A 17528-nucleotide genomic window follows, 5' to 3' on the forward strand; every position below is an offset into this window, starting at 1 on the left:
AGATCCCCTTGAAGGCGGGTGCAGTCAGTGACTGCACCCGCCTCCAAGGGGATGTCTGGGAGGTCCATAGGACCCCTTTCCCCTTCTCCAGAGGGCTGCTCTCAGGGGACGCACTGACACAGCGCCACCTTTTAGGTGGGACACTGTCAGTGCGCCTCCTGAGGGCTTCTTTGCCTCTGAGCCCGCATTGATAATACTGCGTGGGCGCAGATGCAAAGGGATCCCCTCATTTGCATGGAGCACGCCCCCATGCAAATGAGGAAACGACTGCTTGAAGATAGCGCTGGTGCTTTATGTGCCCCTGGCTTATCTCTATTTTTTAGTGCCCCTCAGGAGGCAGTCTTTTATCCACTCCACTTCTCCGTAGTCCAACACGTCCTGCTCTACCACCTTGAGCAATTTTTATTTTGACAAGGCAGCCCCTACACTGGCTTTCTAGTCTTCTCCCTACTCTGCTCCACAGTTCCGTCTATTCCCAAAGGACAAAATCACTCTTGCCTGCTCAGGGCTTCTTTTACCCTCCTCCATCTGGTTTTCCTACACATATTGAGCCAGCCTACACCACCATTACATAGGTTGAACCTCGTTCCTACACAGCTGTCCACATGGAAGCACACTTTAACCCTATGTCCACAGGTAGCCCTCTCATCATTTGGAACTATCTCAAATCTGCTCAGCTAATGCAAAAAAAAAACACCCTGAATAGTATGTCTCTTTCATGCAGGGTATCTCTGGGTAGTGTAGGCCCACTAATAGATGGGGTACCATCTATCACCACGCCTCATTTCCCTATAGATCAATTATTGTCGTATTCACTCTGCCCCGGACCTTCATTCTAATTTAAACACATGGTCTACCCTTTTAATATTTTCTAAATAAACTCTGTCAAAATGGTGGCCATGATCAGCTGTAGGAGAAAAACATAAGGTCCTAACACTGATGGAGAAAAAGAGAAGATGGCCAACTTGGAATGTCCTTCGACTGATAGGAGAACTGTGAATGAATGCCCTTAACCCATTGATATGAGGGAGCAGGTTGAGAAAAATTCTTAGCACAGATATAGCCTTCTATTGAACTGAACACTGATGCTTTCTGGAAAGCAAGCAAGATAATCAAGATAGGGACTGAGAAAACTGAGAAAAATACAATTATAAAGTGGAATATATCAGATGCTGGAAGGAGAAGCTGATGGGACATATAAAAAAAGAAAATCAAAGGTTAATAAGAAAAGCAATGATCGACCCAAGCTCAAATAATAAAAGGGATTTTCCTTTACAAGCGCAACATTAATTTCTTTATAGGTCATAAATGCCTAAAAATTTAAAATAAGTAGAAGCACACCTCCAATTTGATAGATAGCGAAGTGAGTGCATGTAAATACTGGGAGCGCTATCACTACCCTGAAGACTCCTTACAAAATTGAGGCTATCATCTACCAACGAGTTTGTTTTGAGATGTCACATGGATCAACATTGTCACCAACATTATTCAATGTGTCACACTAGAAACAGATGGCAGTGGTAAAAATGAATAGTTGTTTGCAAGTATCGGATGACCAATGTAAGAGCATGCTTAAGAAAAACACTATGCCACCAATTAGTGGTACTCTGCATAGGGAAAAAATACTTTTCCATATACTTACATAATCAAAATACAATTCAGAGCTATGAATTGTGTTTTGATTATTCAATGTGTGCATGGTGTTACTGATGTATTTGCTTGGCAGTTACAACTTGGCTACCATATGTATGTCGATGACACAAATTTGCATCCAATTACAGAAGGGTGGCTTGATTCGCCAGCAAACTGATTACCTTCAGAAACAATTACAATGGCTGGAGCCAAATGTGTGTGCAGTTCTCCCTCAGAGATGGAGATCCTAATCTAATCATGTTCTGTATATCTTTGACTTTTTGATTGTGCACTGCTCAAAGTGGGCAGTTCCTCTTATCTAACGAACAAGGTTTGTAAAGTGGAAGTCATTTTTGATAGCAACCTTCGATATGACCCACTAGTCTATAATGCCGTAAAACACTGCAACAGTCTCCCACTACCTTCCCACAGCAAAGATAATTCAAGTGATAATGTCACATCTTGACTACACCAATAACGTCTATATGGAAAATCCTTCAAACCCATCAAAACACCAGAGGGCTCTAATTTCTGCTGTCCGATTTATCTTCTGCAACCACATCACAGCAGCCAAGGTGATTCCTCCAATCAAAGAGTAAAATATCTTGTGCCAAATCCAGGCAAGGTGACCACAGTCTATCTCTACACAGAGTTCATTTCACTTCAGACACTTTAGGTTAGGTGCCCTGAGCATTCTGTTTTTCCGTAATACATGGTACAGATGTAAGGGAGAAGAGCCTTGTACAACCAAGGCTTCTCACCTTGGAACTCCTTTCCAGCGTTCATCCAAATGAAGCGAGTATACTTCAAGTTCAGATGGGCTGTTCTGCTCTGCCTATCAATTCCGACTTCTGGTCAGAGTCCACAAATAGGAGTAGGCCCACCCACTTAACTGTTCCTTATCTCTTACCACATACTCTTAGCTTTGATACAGTCCCACAGTGGTGTGAGCACTATACCAATTCCATAAATGAATGCATAAACAAAAACATTAAATGAGTCAAGGCGGGAGGAGCCTAGCGCGCAACCAAGATGGCCGCGTAGGTGCGAGGCTCCCGAGGACCTCCGCAACCTCCTACGATTATCCTGAAATTATCCTGCCCTGGATGAGGGGACTATGTTGGTGAACCTGAGCTGAGGTGGCACCCGTTTCCCGCTTCCGAATCGGACCTCAGACACCGGAGTGAGCACCGATTGAGGTTTGCGGCCTTCCCCTCGCCGGACCCCGGATTTGCGCTGTGGGGTGATCCAGTGACAAAGTGAACAACAGCGGCAGGCAGGGCCTGGCGACTCGCGTACCCCGCACTTTCGCTTTCGCACCCCCTTGTCGTCTCTGCGAGGTTGGGTCGCGGAGCCCTTGGTGTTGGTGTGGCCTTGCTGGGAGACCCTGCCTGCCTGCAGGCTGTGATCCACCCCGCTGCTTTGAGGGGGCCCCCCCGGAGCTCGTGGCCCTGCTTTCCTGCCCTACACGACGTGGCTGGTGCGACTGGGAGACTGGTGGCCATGGCCACGAAACAAGATGGAGACCGGGCAAAAACCAAATCGACCCGGCGTGGCGCCGTCCATCAGGCCAACAGTATGGACCGCTATACCCTCCAGAAGGGATCTCCCAATGGACCGCGCAAGTCCCCTGAGAGCCCTCCTGATGCCCCAGACCTGCCCGCAGATCTGACTCTGCGAGATGTCATGGGCGCCATTGCCGAGATGAAGGCCTCGGTGGGCCAGCGGTTTGATACACTGGCGCAGAAGATCGACTCGGTCCTCGTGGATGTTGGCCTGGTGAGGGCCGATCTTTCCAAAACCAACGACCGAGTGGATTCTTTGGCCCACACCGCATCGGGCCTAACGACAGATGTGGCGGCCTTGCAAACAGAGGTGCGCCGGCTTGGTCAGGCGAGTGCGCTTATGGATCGACGCCTGGAGGACTCCGAGAGTCGGGCACGGAGGAACAACATCCGCATTATCGGGGTGCCCGAGGGACGCGAGGAGGCGGCGGCGGATCTCTTTGTGGAGGACCTGATTGCTACCCATCTCCAGCCACGGGGGCTGAGCAAACTCTTCGCTGTGGAGAGGGCCCACAGGGTTCCCGGGGGAAGGCCGAAGGTCGGAGCCCCTCCGAGACCTCTCATCGCCCGGATTTTCAATTTTCGGGACAGAGACGCTATCCTGCAAACCTCCAGACTGCATGGACCGGTCAAGCTTGACAATATGGAGGTTAATTTTTATCCTGATTTCACCCCAGCGGTCCAGAAGCAGAGACTGTGCTTCCTAGGCGTCAAGCGCCGTCTTCGGGACCTAAACCTCAAATACGCCATGCTCTTCCCAGCCAAGCTGCGAGTGGAGGTGGATGGTCGCACACACTTCTTTGATCGTCCCGAAGCGGCCGGGGACTGGCTGGATACTCTGCCCGGGGATCGTGATCAGGGGGGCGGGGGGGGGGGGGGGGGGCGGCGGGGGGAGACGGCACGCTGAATCGGGACTGAGGGTCTAATATTGGGCCTCACTCTGGACGAAAATGATGCCACTTTCGATTCTGCGTCAGTTTTTGTAAGTTCCCCTCCTATGGAGGTTGTGTTGGGTCTATTGGGGGTTCTCCCTCCTCCTCTAGGGGGTCTAGTTAGTCTAACTATATATGGGGCGACAGGCACACTGCACGTTGGGGGGGCTGTTCGGGCTCATGCAGGGGTGCAGGGAGGGGGGAGTTCTGTTGGGGTGGGTGGGTAGGGATGGGGTGTTGTTCGTTTTTATCACAAGGCAAACGTATTTTTGTGTTAGTTCTAAAGTGCTCTCCGGGGGACGAATGATGGCTTCTGTATATGATGGGGGGTAGGGAATTAACTTTGTTGTCTTGGAATGTGAATGGACTGGGGGACAGGATCAAACGAGGTGTGGTCCTGCAGTTTTTGAAGCGAATCTCGCCCGATGTAGTCTTTCTGCAGGAGACACACCTCATTGGCAACTCCTTCTGCGCCATGAATCGGCGTGGCTATCGCCTAGTGGCTCACTCGGGCTTCACGTCTGGCTCAAGGGGTGTGGGCATCATGGTGAAGAACTCGCTCCCGTTGGAGATTGATGAGGTGCTCCACGATGACAGGGGACGTTACACGGTCTTGGTGGGAAGACTGGAGGGCAAAGTGGTTGTCTTTGTGTCAGTATACATCCCACCGGGGCTGCAGTCGACCACCTTTGCGGACCTTGGGCGCCTTCTCCTTGGCCTTCCGGGGGGGCTTTTAGTTGTGGGGGGGGATTTTAATGCGGTGGTATCTGGGACTGTGGATCGTCACCCCCCTAGGGACCTCCCCCGGGCACAGGCGTGGCTGCCCGGCCTCTTGGATACATTTGGATTAGTGGACTGCTGGCGTTTAAAACACCCCACGCAGCTGCAGTACACTTTCCACTCGGGAGCCCATGGTAGTCTCTCACGACTAGACTATGTCCTTGTCCCGGCGGCCTATGTTGGGAGGGTGGGAGAGGTGCGCCATTTGCCACGGGGTATTTCGGACCACTCCCCGCTCCTACTGCACTTTGATGTCTTTCCGAGGGGTGAGGGTAGGGTGGTCCCAATCAATCCTTGGTACCTGCGCGACCCCACCATTCGCGCTGAATTGATTAAATCCCTTCAGCGATATTTTGATGAGAATGTGGGGTCCGTGCCTTCGGCTGTACCGCTATGGGAGGCCTTCAAAACAGTACTCCGAGGGGAGGCCCTATCCCTTATTTCCCACGCCCGGAGGCGCGAGCGGGAGGAGGTGACCCGGATGGAGGCTGAAATAGCCGAGTTGGAGGGTAATTTAGAAGGTGGGGTGACGGATGCCGCATTACATGTCCTCCAACTCAAGCAAGCGGCCTATAGGGCCCTCGTCACGGAGGCGGCCAGGGGCCTCAGTAGAGAGCAACAGGGGCGACTGTATGATGTGGGTGATAAGGCTGGTAAACTTATAGCGTGGTTGGACAAAAAAGAGAGAGCGAATCGTGTGGTCCCGCTGATTGAGAAAACGGATGGTGTGTGTGTAACTGAGCCAGAAGAAATCGTCTCCTGTTTCGCGGATTATTTCCGTGGGGTATATTCCCCGGTGTCTCCCTGCTCGGAAGAGGATTCCCGTGGCCTGCTCAGTGATATCGCGCTGCCGTCCCTTTCCGGGGATGACAGGGTGTCGTTGGACGCCGCTCCCACCTCCGACGAGATCGCCCTCGCCATACGCTCGGTCGCTTCCGGCAAGGCCATGGGTCCGAATGGTCTCCCTATCGAGTTGTACAAATTGCGACCGGATACGCTGGCACCCCACCTCCGGGCTATGTTCCTGGCTGCACACTCGGTGGGCTCCCTCCCGCTGGACCAGCGTCTGGCTACAATCGTGGTCATCCACAAGGAGGGGAGACCTCGGGACCGGGTTACATCCTATCGGCCCATTTCGCTACTGAATGCGGAGCCCAAGATTCTCGCCAAGGTACTGGCCAATCGGCTGGTCGGCGTGGTGGGCGATTTGGTTCATCAGGACCAGTCTGGCTTTATTCCCCATCGCAACACAGCCCTTAATCTGCGGCGTTTGCACGGTGTGCTCGCACGTGCCCCGTTCATACGGGAGCCGGCCATTTTGGCGTCTTTGGACGCCACCATGGCGTTTGACACGCTTGAATGGCCATATATCTGGGCGATGCTTGCGAAGTTTGGATTTGGCCCAGGGTTCATCAGTTGGGTCAAATTGCTGTATTCGGGCCCATTGGCGCAGGTGGTGGTGAACGGAAGAGTATCGGCTCCGTTCGAGCTGGGCCGGGGCACACGGCAGGGCTGCCCCTTATCGCCGCTCCTCTTTGCACTTGCCTTGGAGCCCCTGGCGGAGTGGCTGCGGTGGGAGCCTTCCATCCGTGGTCTCCGCTGGACCCCTGAGTATGAGGACCGCGTATCCCTATACGCTGATGACATCCTCTTGTACCTAGCTTCCCCACGTAAATCACTCATAGTACTGGTTGATGTTTTGCATTCATTCGGTCATAACTCCGGTCTGGTCATCAACTGGGCTAAATCGTGTGTGTATGTTCTCTCCGGGGAGGCTCCTATCCTCCCGCTGGGCTGTCCGATCCAGGTCGCCCCGCAGGGATTTAGGTACCTGGGGGTCTTCATTACTCTGGACCCGGAGGCTCGGAATGATCGGAACTTGCTTCCCCCCCTCCAGCGTTTGAAAGAGGATGTCGCGCGCTGGCGGCGTTTGCCGCTTTCGCCGCTCGGCCGGGCGGCATTGTTTAAAATGATGTCGCTGCCGCGTTTCCTGTACGCGTTGCAGAACACTATGGACCTCGTCCCAGCGCGCTACTTCCGCGAAGTGGAGAGTTTGCAGCGCCGCCTGTTCTGGGACGGGAGGCCACGTATTGCCCTGGCTAAGCTGACGCTCCCATGGTATGACGGGGGGATTGCCCTCCCGGATATTAAACGGTACTATTGGGCCTCCCAGCTAGCTGCGATTAATCAGGGCCTATACGGGCCCGCCTTAAACCCGGCGTTTGCAATGGATAGGATGCTACTTCCAGGTGGTGACCATAATCGAGCGCTCTACTCTAGCGCGCCCGACGCTCGCCTAACGGGCCCCACGCGAGTCATGGTGCGACTGTGGCACGCGGCCAATGCAGCTATGGGGTGGAAGGACCGTTTGACCCGGGCGTCACCACTATACGCGTCTGAGCGGTTGGGCTCCTTGTGGACCTCGAAGGGCTTTGAGAAGTGGGACTTAATAGGCATTAGCAAAGTGGGGGATCTCTGGACGAGGGGAGGATTTAAAACGTTCGAGATGCTGCAGACGGAATTTCAGTTGCAGGGCAGCGAGTACTTTCGGTATTTGCAGGTCCGGCATGCGCTGGGCTCCGTCTTTCCGGACGTTGCCTCCATCCCGGAGTGCTCCCCCCTGGAGGATAGAGTGCTGGATGGACACGTCCCTGACAGCACGATCTCACTGATCTACAAAAAACTGATCAACGACCGCTCAGACTTGTTGACTGCCCTTCGTGAGGCTTGGGTAGCCGATGGGCTGGAGCTGGACGACGAGGACTGGATCTCCGCGGTGGCCTCCCCGAAAGAGGTGGCCATACCGGCCCGCCTTCGTTTCGTCCAGCTCAAGATACTCCACAGGGTCTACATGACGGGGCCAAAGCTCCTGCGTATGGGCTATGCTGAGGACGGTTTGTGTAAGCGTGGGTGTGGTGCGCTGGGGACTTTTCTGCATATCTTGTGGGAGTGCCCGGAGGTGGAGGGGTTCTGGCGTGGTGTGCATGAGGTGCTGCGAGTGGTCACGCATGTGGCGCTGTTGCCCGAAGCGAGGAGATGCCTGTTGAATGTGTGGGAGCCTACCGATTACTCGGTGCCGCAGACGTGGTGGGTGACTCTGGGGTATATGGTTGCCAAGCGTGATATTGCCCAACTGTGGGGATCCCAGAGGCCCCCGACTGTCTCGGCCTGGAAGGAACATATGGATTGGTGCATGTTTCGGGAAAAGGTGGTGTATGTGGCGAGAGGTAAGCCTGTGACATGGGTGAAAGTATGGGGCCCCTGGAACGCCAACCGCGGGGGAATCTGTGCTCCACCGTTATTGCCTGATCCGTCGCCGGCCCCGTCCCCTTAGCCAACTCATCCTCCCGGTACCTGGGCATTAGGTGTACCCAGCCCTAGTTCTGATCCCTCCCCCCTCTTGAGATTCCTATGGATGGCTAGGATCCCCCCTCTAGGGGAGCACGTGTTGCTATTTCCGATTGAGGATTGCCTTGTGGGTTTGTTTGTATTTGTTGTTCTTTAAGTTTAAAATGGAACCGTATAGTGGGGTCTGGATAGTGTGGCTCGCAACGATGTTACCTCCTGTGCATGCTCAGCCGCAGCACCATGTGTTTTATAAATGTATATCGTATGCTCCTTTCATTGCTAGCGGCCGGCCGGAAGGTTGTAGGCCCATATTTGTATATTTTTGAGTCTTGTAATAAACGGTTTCAAAAAAAATAAAAAAAAAAAATGAGTCAAGGCTTCTCAATTTCTTAGTGGTTCAAGAGATGCAATCAGGTTATACCATTCTCAAGGTAAAATGAGAAGGACTGAAGACATTCAGTATGAAATGAGTGAATAAACAAAGCCCACCTTCATCTAACACCAACTGAGTGTATTTGATTTTTTGTTTTAAAAATATGCAATATCAATACACTTGACGGAAAAGTGACATATTTTTAAAACATTATATTACCTGCCAAACGACCCAGTCCTCCATTACCAAGGCCAGCGTCCTCCTCTATCTCTTCCAGTTCTTCTAGATCCAGACCCAACTATTACCAAACAAAAAAAATCAAACAAAGGTATGGTGAGCAATCTTCCTGGAGCACATTTGCACTATGATACAGTGGAGGTCAGGGGCAATGTAGTCATGAGAATAAGCCAAGCCCAGAATCTTAAAATATGTGCGCTTAGGCACTTTGCTTTTATCTTCATGATGGCGATGTGTTCTTACTTACGATACCTTATGAGCATTACATTTATTATTGTATACTGTGTGTATATCAATTGCCACCTTTTCAAGTCTCCATTATTTTTATTTTGCTGTCTTTCTTTCCACATAGGGGTCTTAGTTATCTTTCGTTATAGCCGATTGAAGTATTGTTCTGTCTGTGAAGAAAGTAGCTCTGTTAACCAATGACCGTTCCAAGCAGGCAATCACATACAGCTACATGGTGTAGTTGTTAAGAATTGCACAGTGCCCCTAGTTCATTTAAATAGTACCATAACATAATTTAATTGAGAAGAATTCTATGAAACCATAATTTATTCTTCTCAACAATGTCCTTGGGCTATTTCCTCAACAACAAATCACACAACATATCAAGACCAGAAGGGAATGTTTAAAACACATTAAACACTCCTGTAGGAAATGTGGTTATTGGTTGATGGGATGGTAAGCTCTTCTTAAACAGCAACCACAGCCCTTGCTAGGGAGAACCACAACAGTCACTAAATTAACATGAGCTAATCCTCTGTTAGCTTGGCACAAAAGCAGTCAGGCTTAATTTAGAGGCAATGTGTAACATATCTATGCAGCACACAAACAGTAATAAGGTGAAGACAACACCACACCAATTTAGGAAAGTAGAGTAAAATGTAAAAAATAATTTGATACCAGAGAGACGAAAACGCAGTCAGTAGCACCAGAGATATGTAATTTCAATGTTTTGGCTAAGTAGAGCACCTACAAGCACAAAGTGCGCCTCGTAGTCATCTAGACAAGGGAAAAGTCACAAGTTCAGCAAAACCGCAATGGAGCACGGACGGAATACAGGGACCAAGTTAGTCCAGCTGAAAAAGTCACCTATTCAAAATTGTGACTTAAAATCCGCTCTTACTATTAAAAATAATTTAAATTTACAATTCTTTAGAGACCAAACAGGACAGTTCTATCTGTTCCCAATCAAACGTTATCACTTATTGAAAGTAATAAGGGAAACTAATGTTATCCTATGGGAGGCCTCACAGTAGTGACAAATGAATTTCAAAGTTATTCACCACCAGGACATGTGGTACTTAAAAACACATGTCATTCTTTTAAATACAATGCACCCTTCCGTATGAGCTATTTAGAACCTAACACATAGGTAATTTATATGTATTAAAGGGAGGTTTAGGCCTTTCAAATGGTTTATTTTGCCACGCTGAATTGGCATTGGCAGTTTTAAACTGCAAACAGATTGCAATGGCAGGCCTGAGAAATGTTTTAAAGAGTCACTTAAGTGGATGGCAAAATAAGTGCTGCAGACCCAGTAGTAGCATTTAATTTACAGGCCCTGGGTACATGTAGTACCACTTTACTAAGGAGATATATGTAAATTAAATGTGCCAATTGGGTGTAAGCCAATTTTACCAGGATTAATGGAGAGAGCACAAGCACTTTAGCACCGGTTAACAGTCCTGATGCCAACAAAAATGAAATTCAGAAAACAGGAGGGGGAGAAGGCAAACTGTTTGGGGGTGACCCTGAAGGAAGAGCCATGTCCCCCACTGCCACATTTGATGTTTACAAAGGGCGTAGCAAAGTACTACATAAAACCAACACACTGTTACACCATACAAACCGTAACTCTGACTTTCTCCTAACACACCACACTGCAGATGTTTTGGTAGGAAATGGAAATGCACTATATGGTAGTGTATAATATGCGAATGAACTCCTGTTCACTACTGAGCCGGGTGCACAGTGTGAGCGCGCGACGAGTGAGCAAGATACTGAATTGTTTTTTAAAAATTGTTGTATTTTACCTGCTGCTACAGATCCTCTCATTGCTATTTTGCACAGTCATATTCAGTGAGCCTTCTTTGCACAGTTCGATTATTTTGCCGCTGTTAAGGCGGAGCCGCCATCTTAGGAGCCTTGAGGTTAGCGCTCTAGGCTTCCTCATTGGCCCCTATTTAGGACGATGCCTTCGCGACCGCGCAGCCGGCCGGGGACAGGGGCCACAACCCCTGACCGAATGAGGCCAGAAATCCGCTGGAGCGTACAACAACTTCGAGCCTTTTGTCCGCCTCTTTCTAAAGCCTGTTTTCACAGTCTTAAGGCGGAAGATACTTTTAATTGTAAAGAGTGCCAATATAACTGGCGCATTGAACCTGCGCATAAGGCTAAGAATAGCAGGCTCATGTGCGGACTACTCAATACTAGGTCAATGCGGAAGCATAGTCTTGATATATACGAGCTGCTCACAGATATGAAACTCGATCTGTTATTTCTTACCGAGACTTGGCTTGACCCTAACTCTGAACCAGACATAGTGGCCACTCTCCCTACTGGTTACGCTATGGCACGTTTGGACAGAACTGTGGGTAGAGGTGGGGGAATAGCCATAGTTTACAAACAGCCACTCTACTGCCAACTTGAACCTCTCGCTATCGCTGATAGCGAGACGGGAGCCTTCTCCATCAAGGTCAATGATGGCAATACACTGAAGGGCCTCTTGATTTATCGTGCTCCGGGTCCTTTTACCCATTTTTCTAACAGCCTTATTGATGGCCTAACTGATGCCGCTCTACGCAGGGATAAATTCATGCTCCTAGGTGATCTTAACATCCACTTGGATGACCTTATGGACAAAGGAGCAACAGATCTTTGTCAGCAATTACATTCCCTCCAATTAGAGATCAAATCTAAGGCCCCGACCCATCAAAAGGGACACCTATTGGATCCTATCTTTGCTAATTGGGAAGATATTGTAATTAAGGCCCCCGTTCCTGTTTCTTGGTCTGACCACTTTCTCGTGCCTTTTACATTTAATAGCCCCCTTAACAACACTCACAAGAACACCAACTCTAAATATATGAGTCGCAAATGGACTGCCTTCTCTAAATCTAAGTTTGACATTGCTCTTACTAAAGGCGGCAAACCTGGAGGTGAGGATGCTACATCCGCATCTGAGAGATTAGAAGCTCGCATAATCAAGGCTTTAGATGATACTGCCCCTCTTTGCCATAAAAATCCGCATAGTAGGCTTCAGAAATCCGCCCCTTGGTACAGTAAAGAACTACGGTCTCTGAAAGCAGAATGTAAACAATTTGAAAGGCAATGGAGATTGGCCTATCTTGATCAAGCAAGGCAAAAATATATAGATAAACGTAGAGAATACCATACCCAGATCAGGCGTGCCAAAACTAATTATTTTTCCGGTAGGATAGGTGAAGCTAATAACTCTACCAAGGAGCTTTTCAAAATCTATAAGGAAATTGCCCTCTGTGGTTCTTCGGCTGATCCGTCCCTTGTCTCAGAAGATTCCTGCAATCGCATCGCTGCCTTCTTTTCGGATAAAGTGGCTACCATATATTCCACTTTTTCGGGAGGGAAGGAAAAGGGAACAGCAGTCGATATAGGTACGAACAACCTGACTAACTTCCTCGTTCCTTCTTCGAACGAGCTTCAGCGGATCTGCCGTTCGATCAAGTCAGGATCCCCACGAGACCCTGCATCTCCCAAGCTTCTGGCAGAGAGTATTGAGACCCTGGAACCTTATATTAGAGATGTTCTGGATCTCTCCTTCAGTTCCGGTATCGTACCTCAAAGCTGAAAACAGGCTGTAGTACTCCCGCTCCAAAAAAAACCCAACCTCAGCTGGGACAGGATGGACAATCTCCGACCCATCTCACTCCTCCCCTATATGGCTAAAGTGGCAGAAAAAGTGGCTAACCTTCAACTCATGGCCTTTGTGGAGAAAGCCAACCTGCTTCATACTACTCAGTTTGGCTTTCGGGCCCGCCATTCTACTGAGTCTGCATTACTCCTGGCCACTGAGACAATTAGGAAAGGGGTCGATGAGGGGCATACTATGGCCCTTATTTTACTAGACCTTAGTGCAGCTTTCGACACTGTAGCACACTTCACCTTGCTACAGTGTCTTAACAAAGGAGGAGTCACGGGCTCAGCACTCAGGTGGATCCAATCTTTTCTTACTGACAGGGGTTTTCAAGTTAGACAGGGAGAACATTACTCTCGTATGTTCCCTCTTGATCAAGGGGTTCCCCAGGGCTCTGCCCTGAGCCCCACCCTGTTCAACCTTTATGTCTCCCCTGTTGCCACTATTGTGGAAAGTCACGAGCTCCAACTAGTGTCATACGCCGATGATACACAGCTGGTCATCTCGCTGTCACGAGCACCTGATGTTGCGGCAGCCAGCTTCAGTGCCTGCATGCAGGAGCTTGCATCCTGGATGTCTAGTAACTGCCTGAAGCTGAATGGGTCCAAAACTGAAGTGCTCGTGGTGGGAGGTGTACCGAATGTGTGGTCATCGGCATGGTGGCCAGCCTGCCTGGGATCCATTCCCGTGCCTTGTCAGCAGGCAAAAAATCTGGGAGTGTTGTTTGATATCGACCTTTCATTCACTGCCCAGATTAATCGGGTGGTTGGAATATGCTTTGGCAGGCTTAAGAGCCTAAGGAAGATTCTTGATCTACTTCCAGTCAGCGCCAGGCAGACCCTTGTTCATGCCTTGGTCACATCCAGACTCGATTATTCCAATCTTCTGTATCTGGGCGTGACAGCAAAATGCCTCAATCGTCTCCAGGTACTTCAAAATGCCACAGCCCGGTTGGTATTGAGGCTTCCTAGAAGAACGCCATCTAAAGCTGCCTTGAAGTCCCTTCACTGGCTGCCGGTTAAGGAGAGGATTATCTTCAAGGCACTCTGCTTGTGCCATCGCATCATTATGAGCAGGGCGCCTACACCCCTTTGCAATCTCATTACCCCTTATAGATCGGAGCGGATGCTCAGGTCCTCGGGCACTGGACTAGTCGCTATCCCCAAAATTCGTAAAGCTCGAATGGGGGGGGGGGAGATCTTTCAGATTTCTTGCGGCCAAGAATTGGAACTTACTCCCGATGGAGCTGCGTCTCGAACCCTCAGAGACTAAATTTCGTAAAGTACTTAAAACTCACCTCTTCCGCTCTGCACTGATATGACCTCCTGCTCGATTCGCCTCTCTTTTCTTCTCAGCGCGGGGACACGCCGGGGTGCGTAACCATGCACTTTACAAACTTCCATAATAATAATAAAGAAGTGACATTCTCCACAGCAGCACACTGCATGCTGACTCATTTTCCTCAGAAGCTCTAAGGTAAACTGTGTGCTAGATTAATATATTTGAAATATTTAATTATTTTGTAAACATTTATTTAGAAGAGATAATGTGCTATTTTATTAGTTCTAGCTTAAAAATGATTATTTTAGTTCATTTTACTTTTACATTTTACAATAAAATAAAGTATGTATTTTTTAAATATATATGTTTTATATTAATAAACGTTAATCACTTTCCCTATTCTTTTCCATAGGGAAATCTCTAATAAGGTGGAGGTGATATCCACCACAGTGGTGGAAATCTCCAGCCACATGTGAAAGGTTTCAAGTAGTAAATTTACACTCCTTAATTTGACTCCACCCCCTAGTTTCCAGGGGTGGAGACAAGCAAGTCTATGCTTTGGAGTAAATCTACATTCAGAAATGGTGAAAAGCCAAAAGTAGACATTTATTCCAAAGTGCAATAACAAATTTACAGGTACAGATTTACTCAACTCATGTATAGATTTACTATTGTCAATAGGCTCCAAAATGTCTTGAAATGTGTAACTAGCCTGGTTCTCATGCAGAGTGCTCGAATGTCCTCAGATTAAGGTCGCAATATAGACATAGTAGCAAAATATTTTGCCCCTAACCAGCTTGTAGTTTCAGAAACAAATCGTCCCAGACTATGGGCTTGCTTATATCTGTACCCTCTCTTTTCATTCTACCATTTTGGAAAAAAGACTTAGACATCCACAGTTAAAGAATTTTTACAACAAGCGTACCAGACAGTGCAGATGTTTGGTTGGAATAGACCTATTGTCAGCTTACCAAAAACGTACAGGTCATTAAAGCCCTTCCTTTGCTTACAATTGGCTGGCTTTACACTCACCCTCCTTTGCTTGCTTCTTATTCAGTGGCTTGTCTTGTCCATCTTGTGTTTTTTCCTCCCTTGGAGCACTACCTCTGTACTTGTGTCCTTTCACTGATCACTTTTAGGCAACTACTTTTTTCGGGAAACAGCGTTCCAAACGCTGTCTCCACAACGCGGTTCCTTTACAACACAGTCGTAACACGTGTACCGTTACATCGCAAATCGTTCCAACGACCTTATGTAGGGGGCGAGCTGATGTTGGATTTAGAATCCAACACCTTCCCTGCTGTTGCACAAACTGGAGTAGGAATAGTAAATAATACTATTCCTAAGTCCAGCGCACCCCCTACAGAAAGTCATTGAAACAACTTGCGATGTAATGGTTCAGCTGAAACAACGCGGTCATTGTAACAACTGCGTTGTTATGGAATGCGTGAACAAAGCATTCGTTGTAAAGAACCATATTCACTTTTTTCTTTTTGCTCACGCGCTCCATGATAGTGCATGTGTTTTCTATTTGTCTCTCTCGTTTGTTGCTTTCTCCTCCCTTCCCACTGTCCCTTCTATGTTGTTCTCTGTCATCCAGTGGCTTCCCTCCCCGTGTTGTTCTCTCTCCCCCACTCCAGTTGTTCTTTCTTATGTACGCCCTCCTCCTTCTTCATGTTGCTCTTTTGCCAGTATGCTTTTCCACTCTCCATCACATATTGCAGTCTCTCGTGTGCTTCTTCCCGATCCTCCGTGTTGATCTGTCATGTACTTTTTTCTCCTCCCCTACCAACTTCTTCGCTGCCCAGCATACCCACGGTGCCATTTTTCTTTCAAAATGTTCCGATTAAAAAAGTTTGTTCACTCTACTACTTTTTTTATTTGTTGATCTGAAATTAATCAGTTAATAAATAAAAAAAAAGAGGCTATTTCGTCATTTTGGACATGTACGCGTAGAGGTCGTGCATTTCAATTAGCAGGACTTCTTTGAACAAAGTCTTGTGGGGTATTTATGAAAAACTGCTGTTGGATATTCTTCAGCATCCGTGAAGTTTACTTCCTATTAGAACGACCATAAACTAGTTACCCCGCCCTCCTAATTCACTGTCGTTCTGCTTTCCATTTGTCTGCAAACTTGCATTCCGCTCTTGTCTCTCAGGTTACATGTTGACTCGTGACCAGGCATGTTTTCCAGCTCTCTGGCATCGATCTACAGCTGAAATTCCTCTCTGCTGCCTTTCCCAGAAGAAATACTTGCCATTTTGTAGTTTACAGTTTACACCCTCCCACCCTCAAAGAAGTATAGCTTATTCTTCTTTCTCCAACTTGCCTCGGGTCGTAGGGTCCCAAACTATCATCGGTTATTGCTATTCTGTGCTTGCTGTCTGCCTTCTATGACAGTGTCAATTCAAATATACTTTAATTTGATTTCGTTAAAAATCATAAAAGGGTGGGAGAACCACCGTGGAACATGATACTTTAAGAATACATTTTAAAAACATATTACTAAAAAAACCACAAGTTCGTGACCACAGACAGAAGGCAACTGAAAAGATGTTAACAGTTATATCGGTGCAAATGAAAGTTGTGTATTTACAGATTATTTTTGGGCTACTTAGATTGAGTAACTTTTTTGTCCAATTCTTTTGCCGCAATTTTCCTGAATTTTATAGCTCTACAAGACAGAGGAATCGCGGACCCTCCTAACACTTGATAACTGCAGATCTGCATGTTCTTATTAGTTCCTTCCTAAAGGACTCCCGAAGGACAGTTTTTCGAGTTTCTAATAGTGAGGGGCAAATGCATAATAGATGTAATAATGACTCGTCCCCTTGTCCGCAAAGGCGGCATTCCTTGGATGGCCATGTGTGTTTCCATTTCGGGGTCAGGTCCATCGAGCGAAAAGACCCCATTCGCAGCTGTGTCAGATAGTGCCTTTTCTGGTGAGAAAAGTGTTCGGACAGGTACGGTTGTGGTTTCAGAGTCTGGTAGGTATGTATCACTGGCCATGCGTGGTATTTTTTTGAGAAGGTAGTTTTATCCGTCAATAACGATATCCGCTTGATGGCATTATTCTCAACAGATTTAAATCCGGGGTATGTTGTAGGGGTAAACCAGGTCTCCTCTAGCTGTAATGCCGAGAGGGATTCCTTCAAGACTGTCGTGTTTGAGTTGACTAGACTTGCTTGATTTTCAATCTCCACCCAACAGTGGTGAGCTAAGGTGTTGTCTTCTGCTTCCCTCATCCTCCATGAATACTTTACTAGTGCTCCTTGTCTGGCCGGGATTTGGTTTTTTTTTTTTTTTTTTTTTTTGAAACCGTTTATTACATTTTAAAAAGGTTACAAGTATGGGCCTACAACCATCCGGCCGGCCGCTAGAGTTACAGAAGCATATGACATACCTACAGTAAGAGTCTCTTGGCGGTGCAGATTGGTAAAGCAGGAGATATCAATAGCGCAGGCCACATAACTCCAAGCCCA

At 47.9% G+C, this 17528-nt stretch overlaps 1 protein-coding gene across 1 annotated transcript in view; it reads right to left on the reverse strand.

Moving 5' to 3' along the window:
• Positions 1–17528, reverse strand: part of PYGB (glycogen phosphorylase B) — a 567212-nt gene that overhangs the window by 328461 nt on the left and 221223 nt on the right. Inside the window, exon 3 of the mRNA XM_085612338.1 lies at positions 8850–8928. Coding sequence (XP_085468464.1) covers positions 8850–8928 — 79 coding nt within the window. The remainder of the gene's footprint in view (positions 1–8849; positions 8929–17528) is intronic.

This window comes from Triturus cristatus, chromosome 6 (genome assembly GCF_964204655.1).
Source record: "Triturus cristatus chromosome 6, aTriCri1.1, whole genome shotgun sequence".
NCBI lineage: Eukaryota > Metazoa > Chordata > Amphibia > Caudata > Salamandridae > Triturus > Triturus cristatus.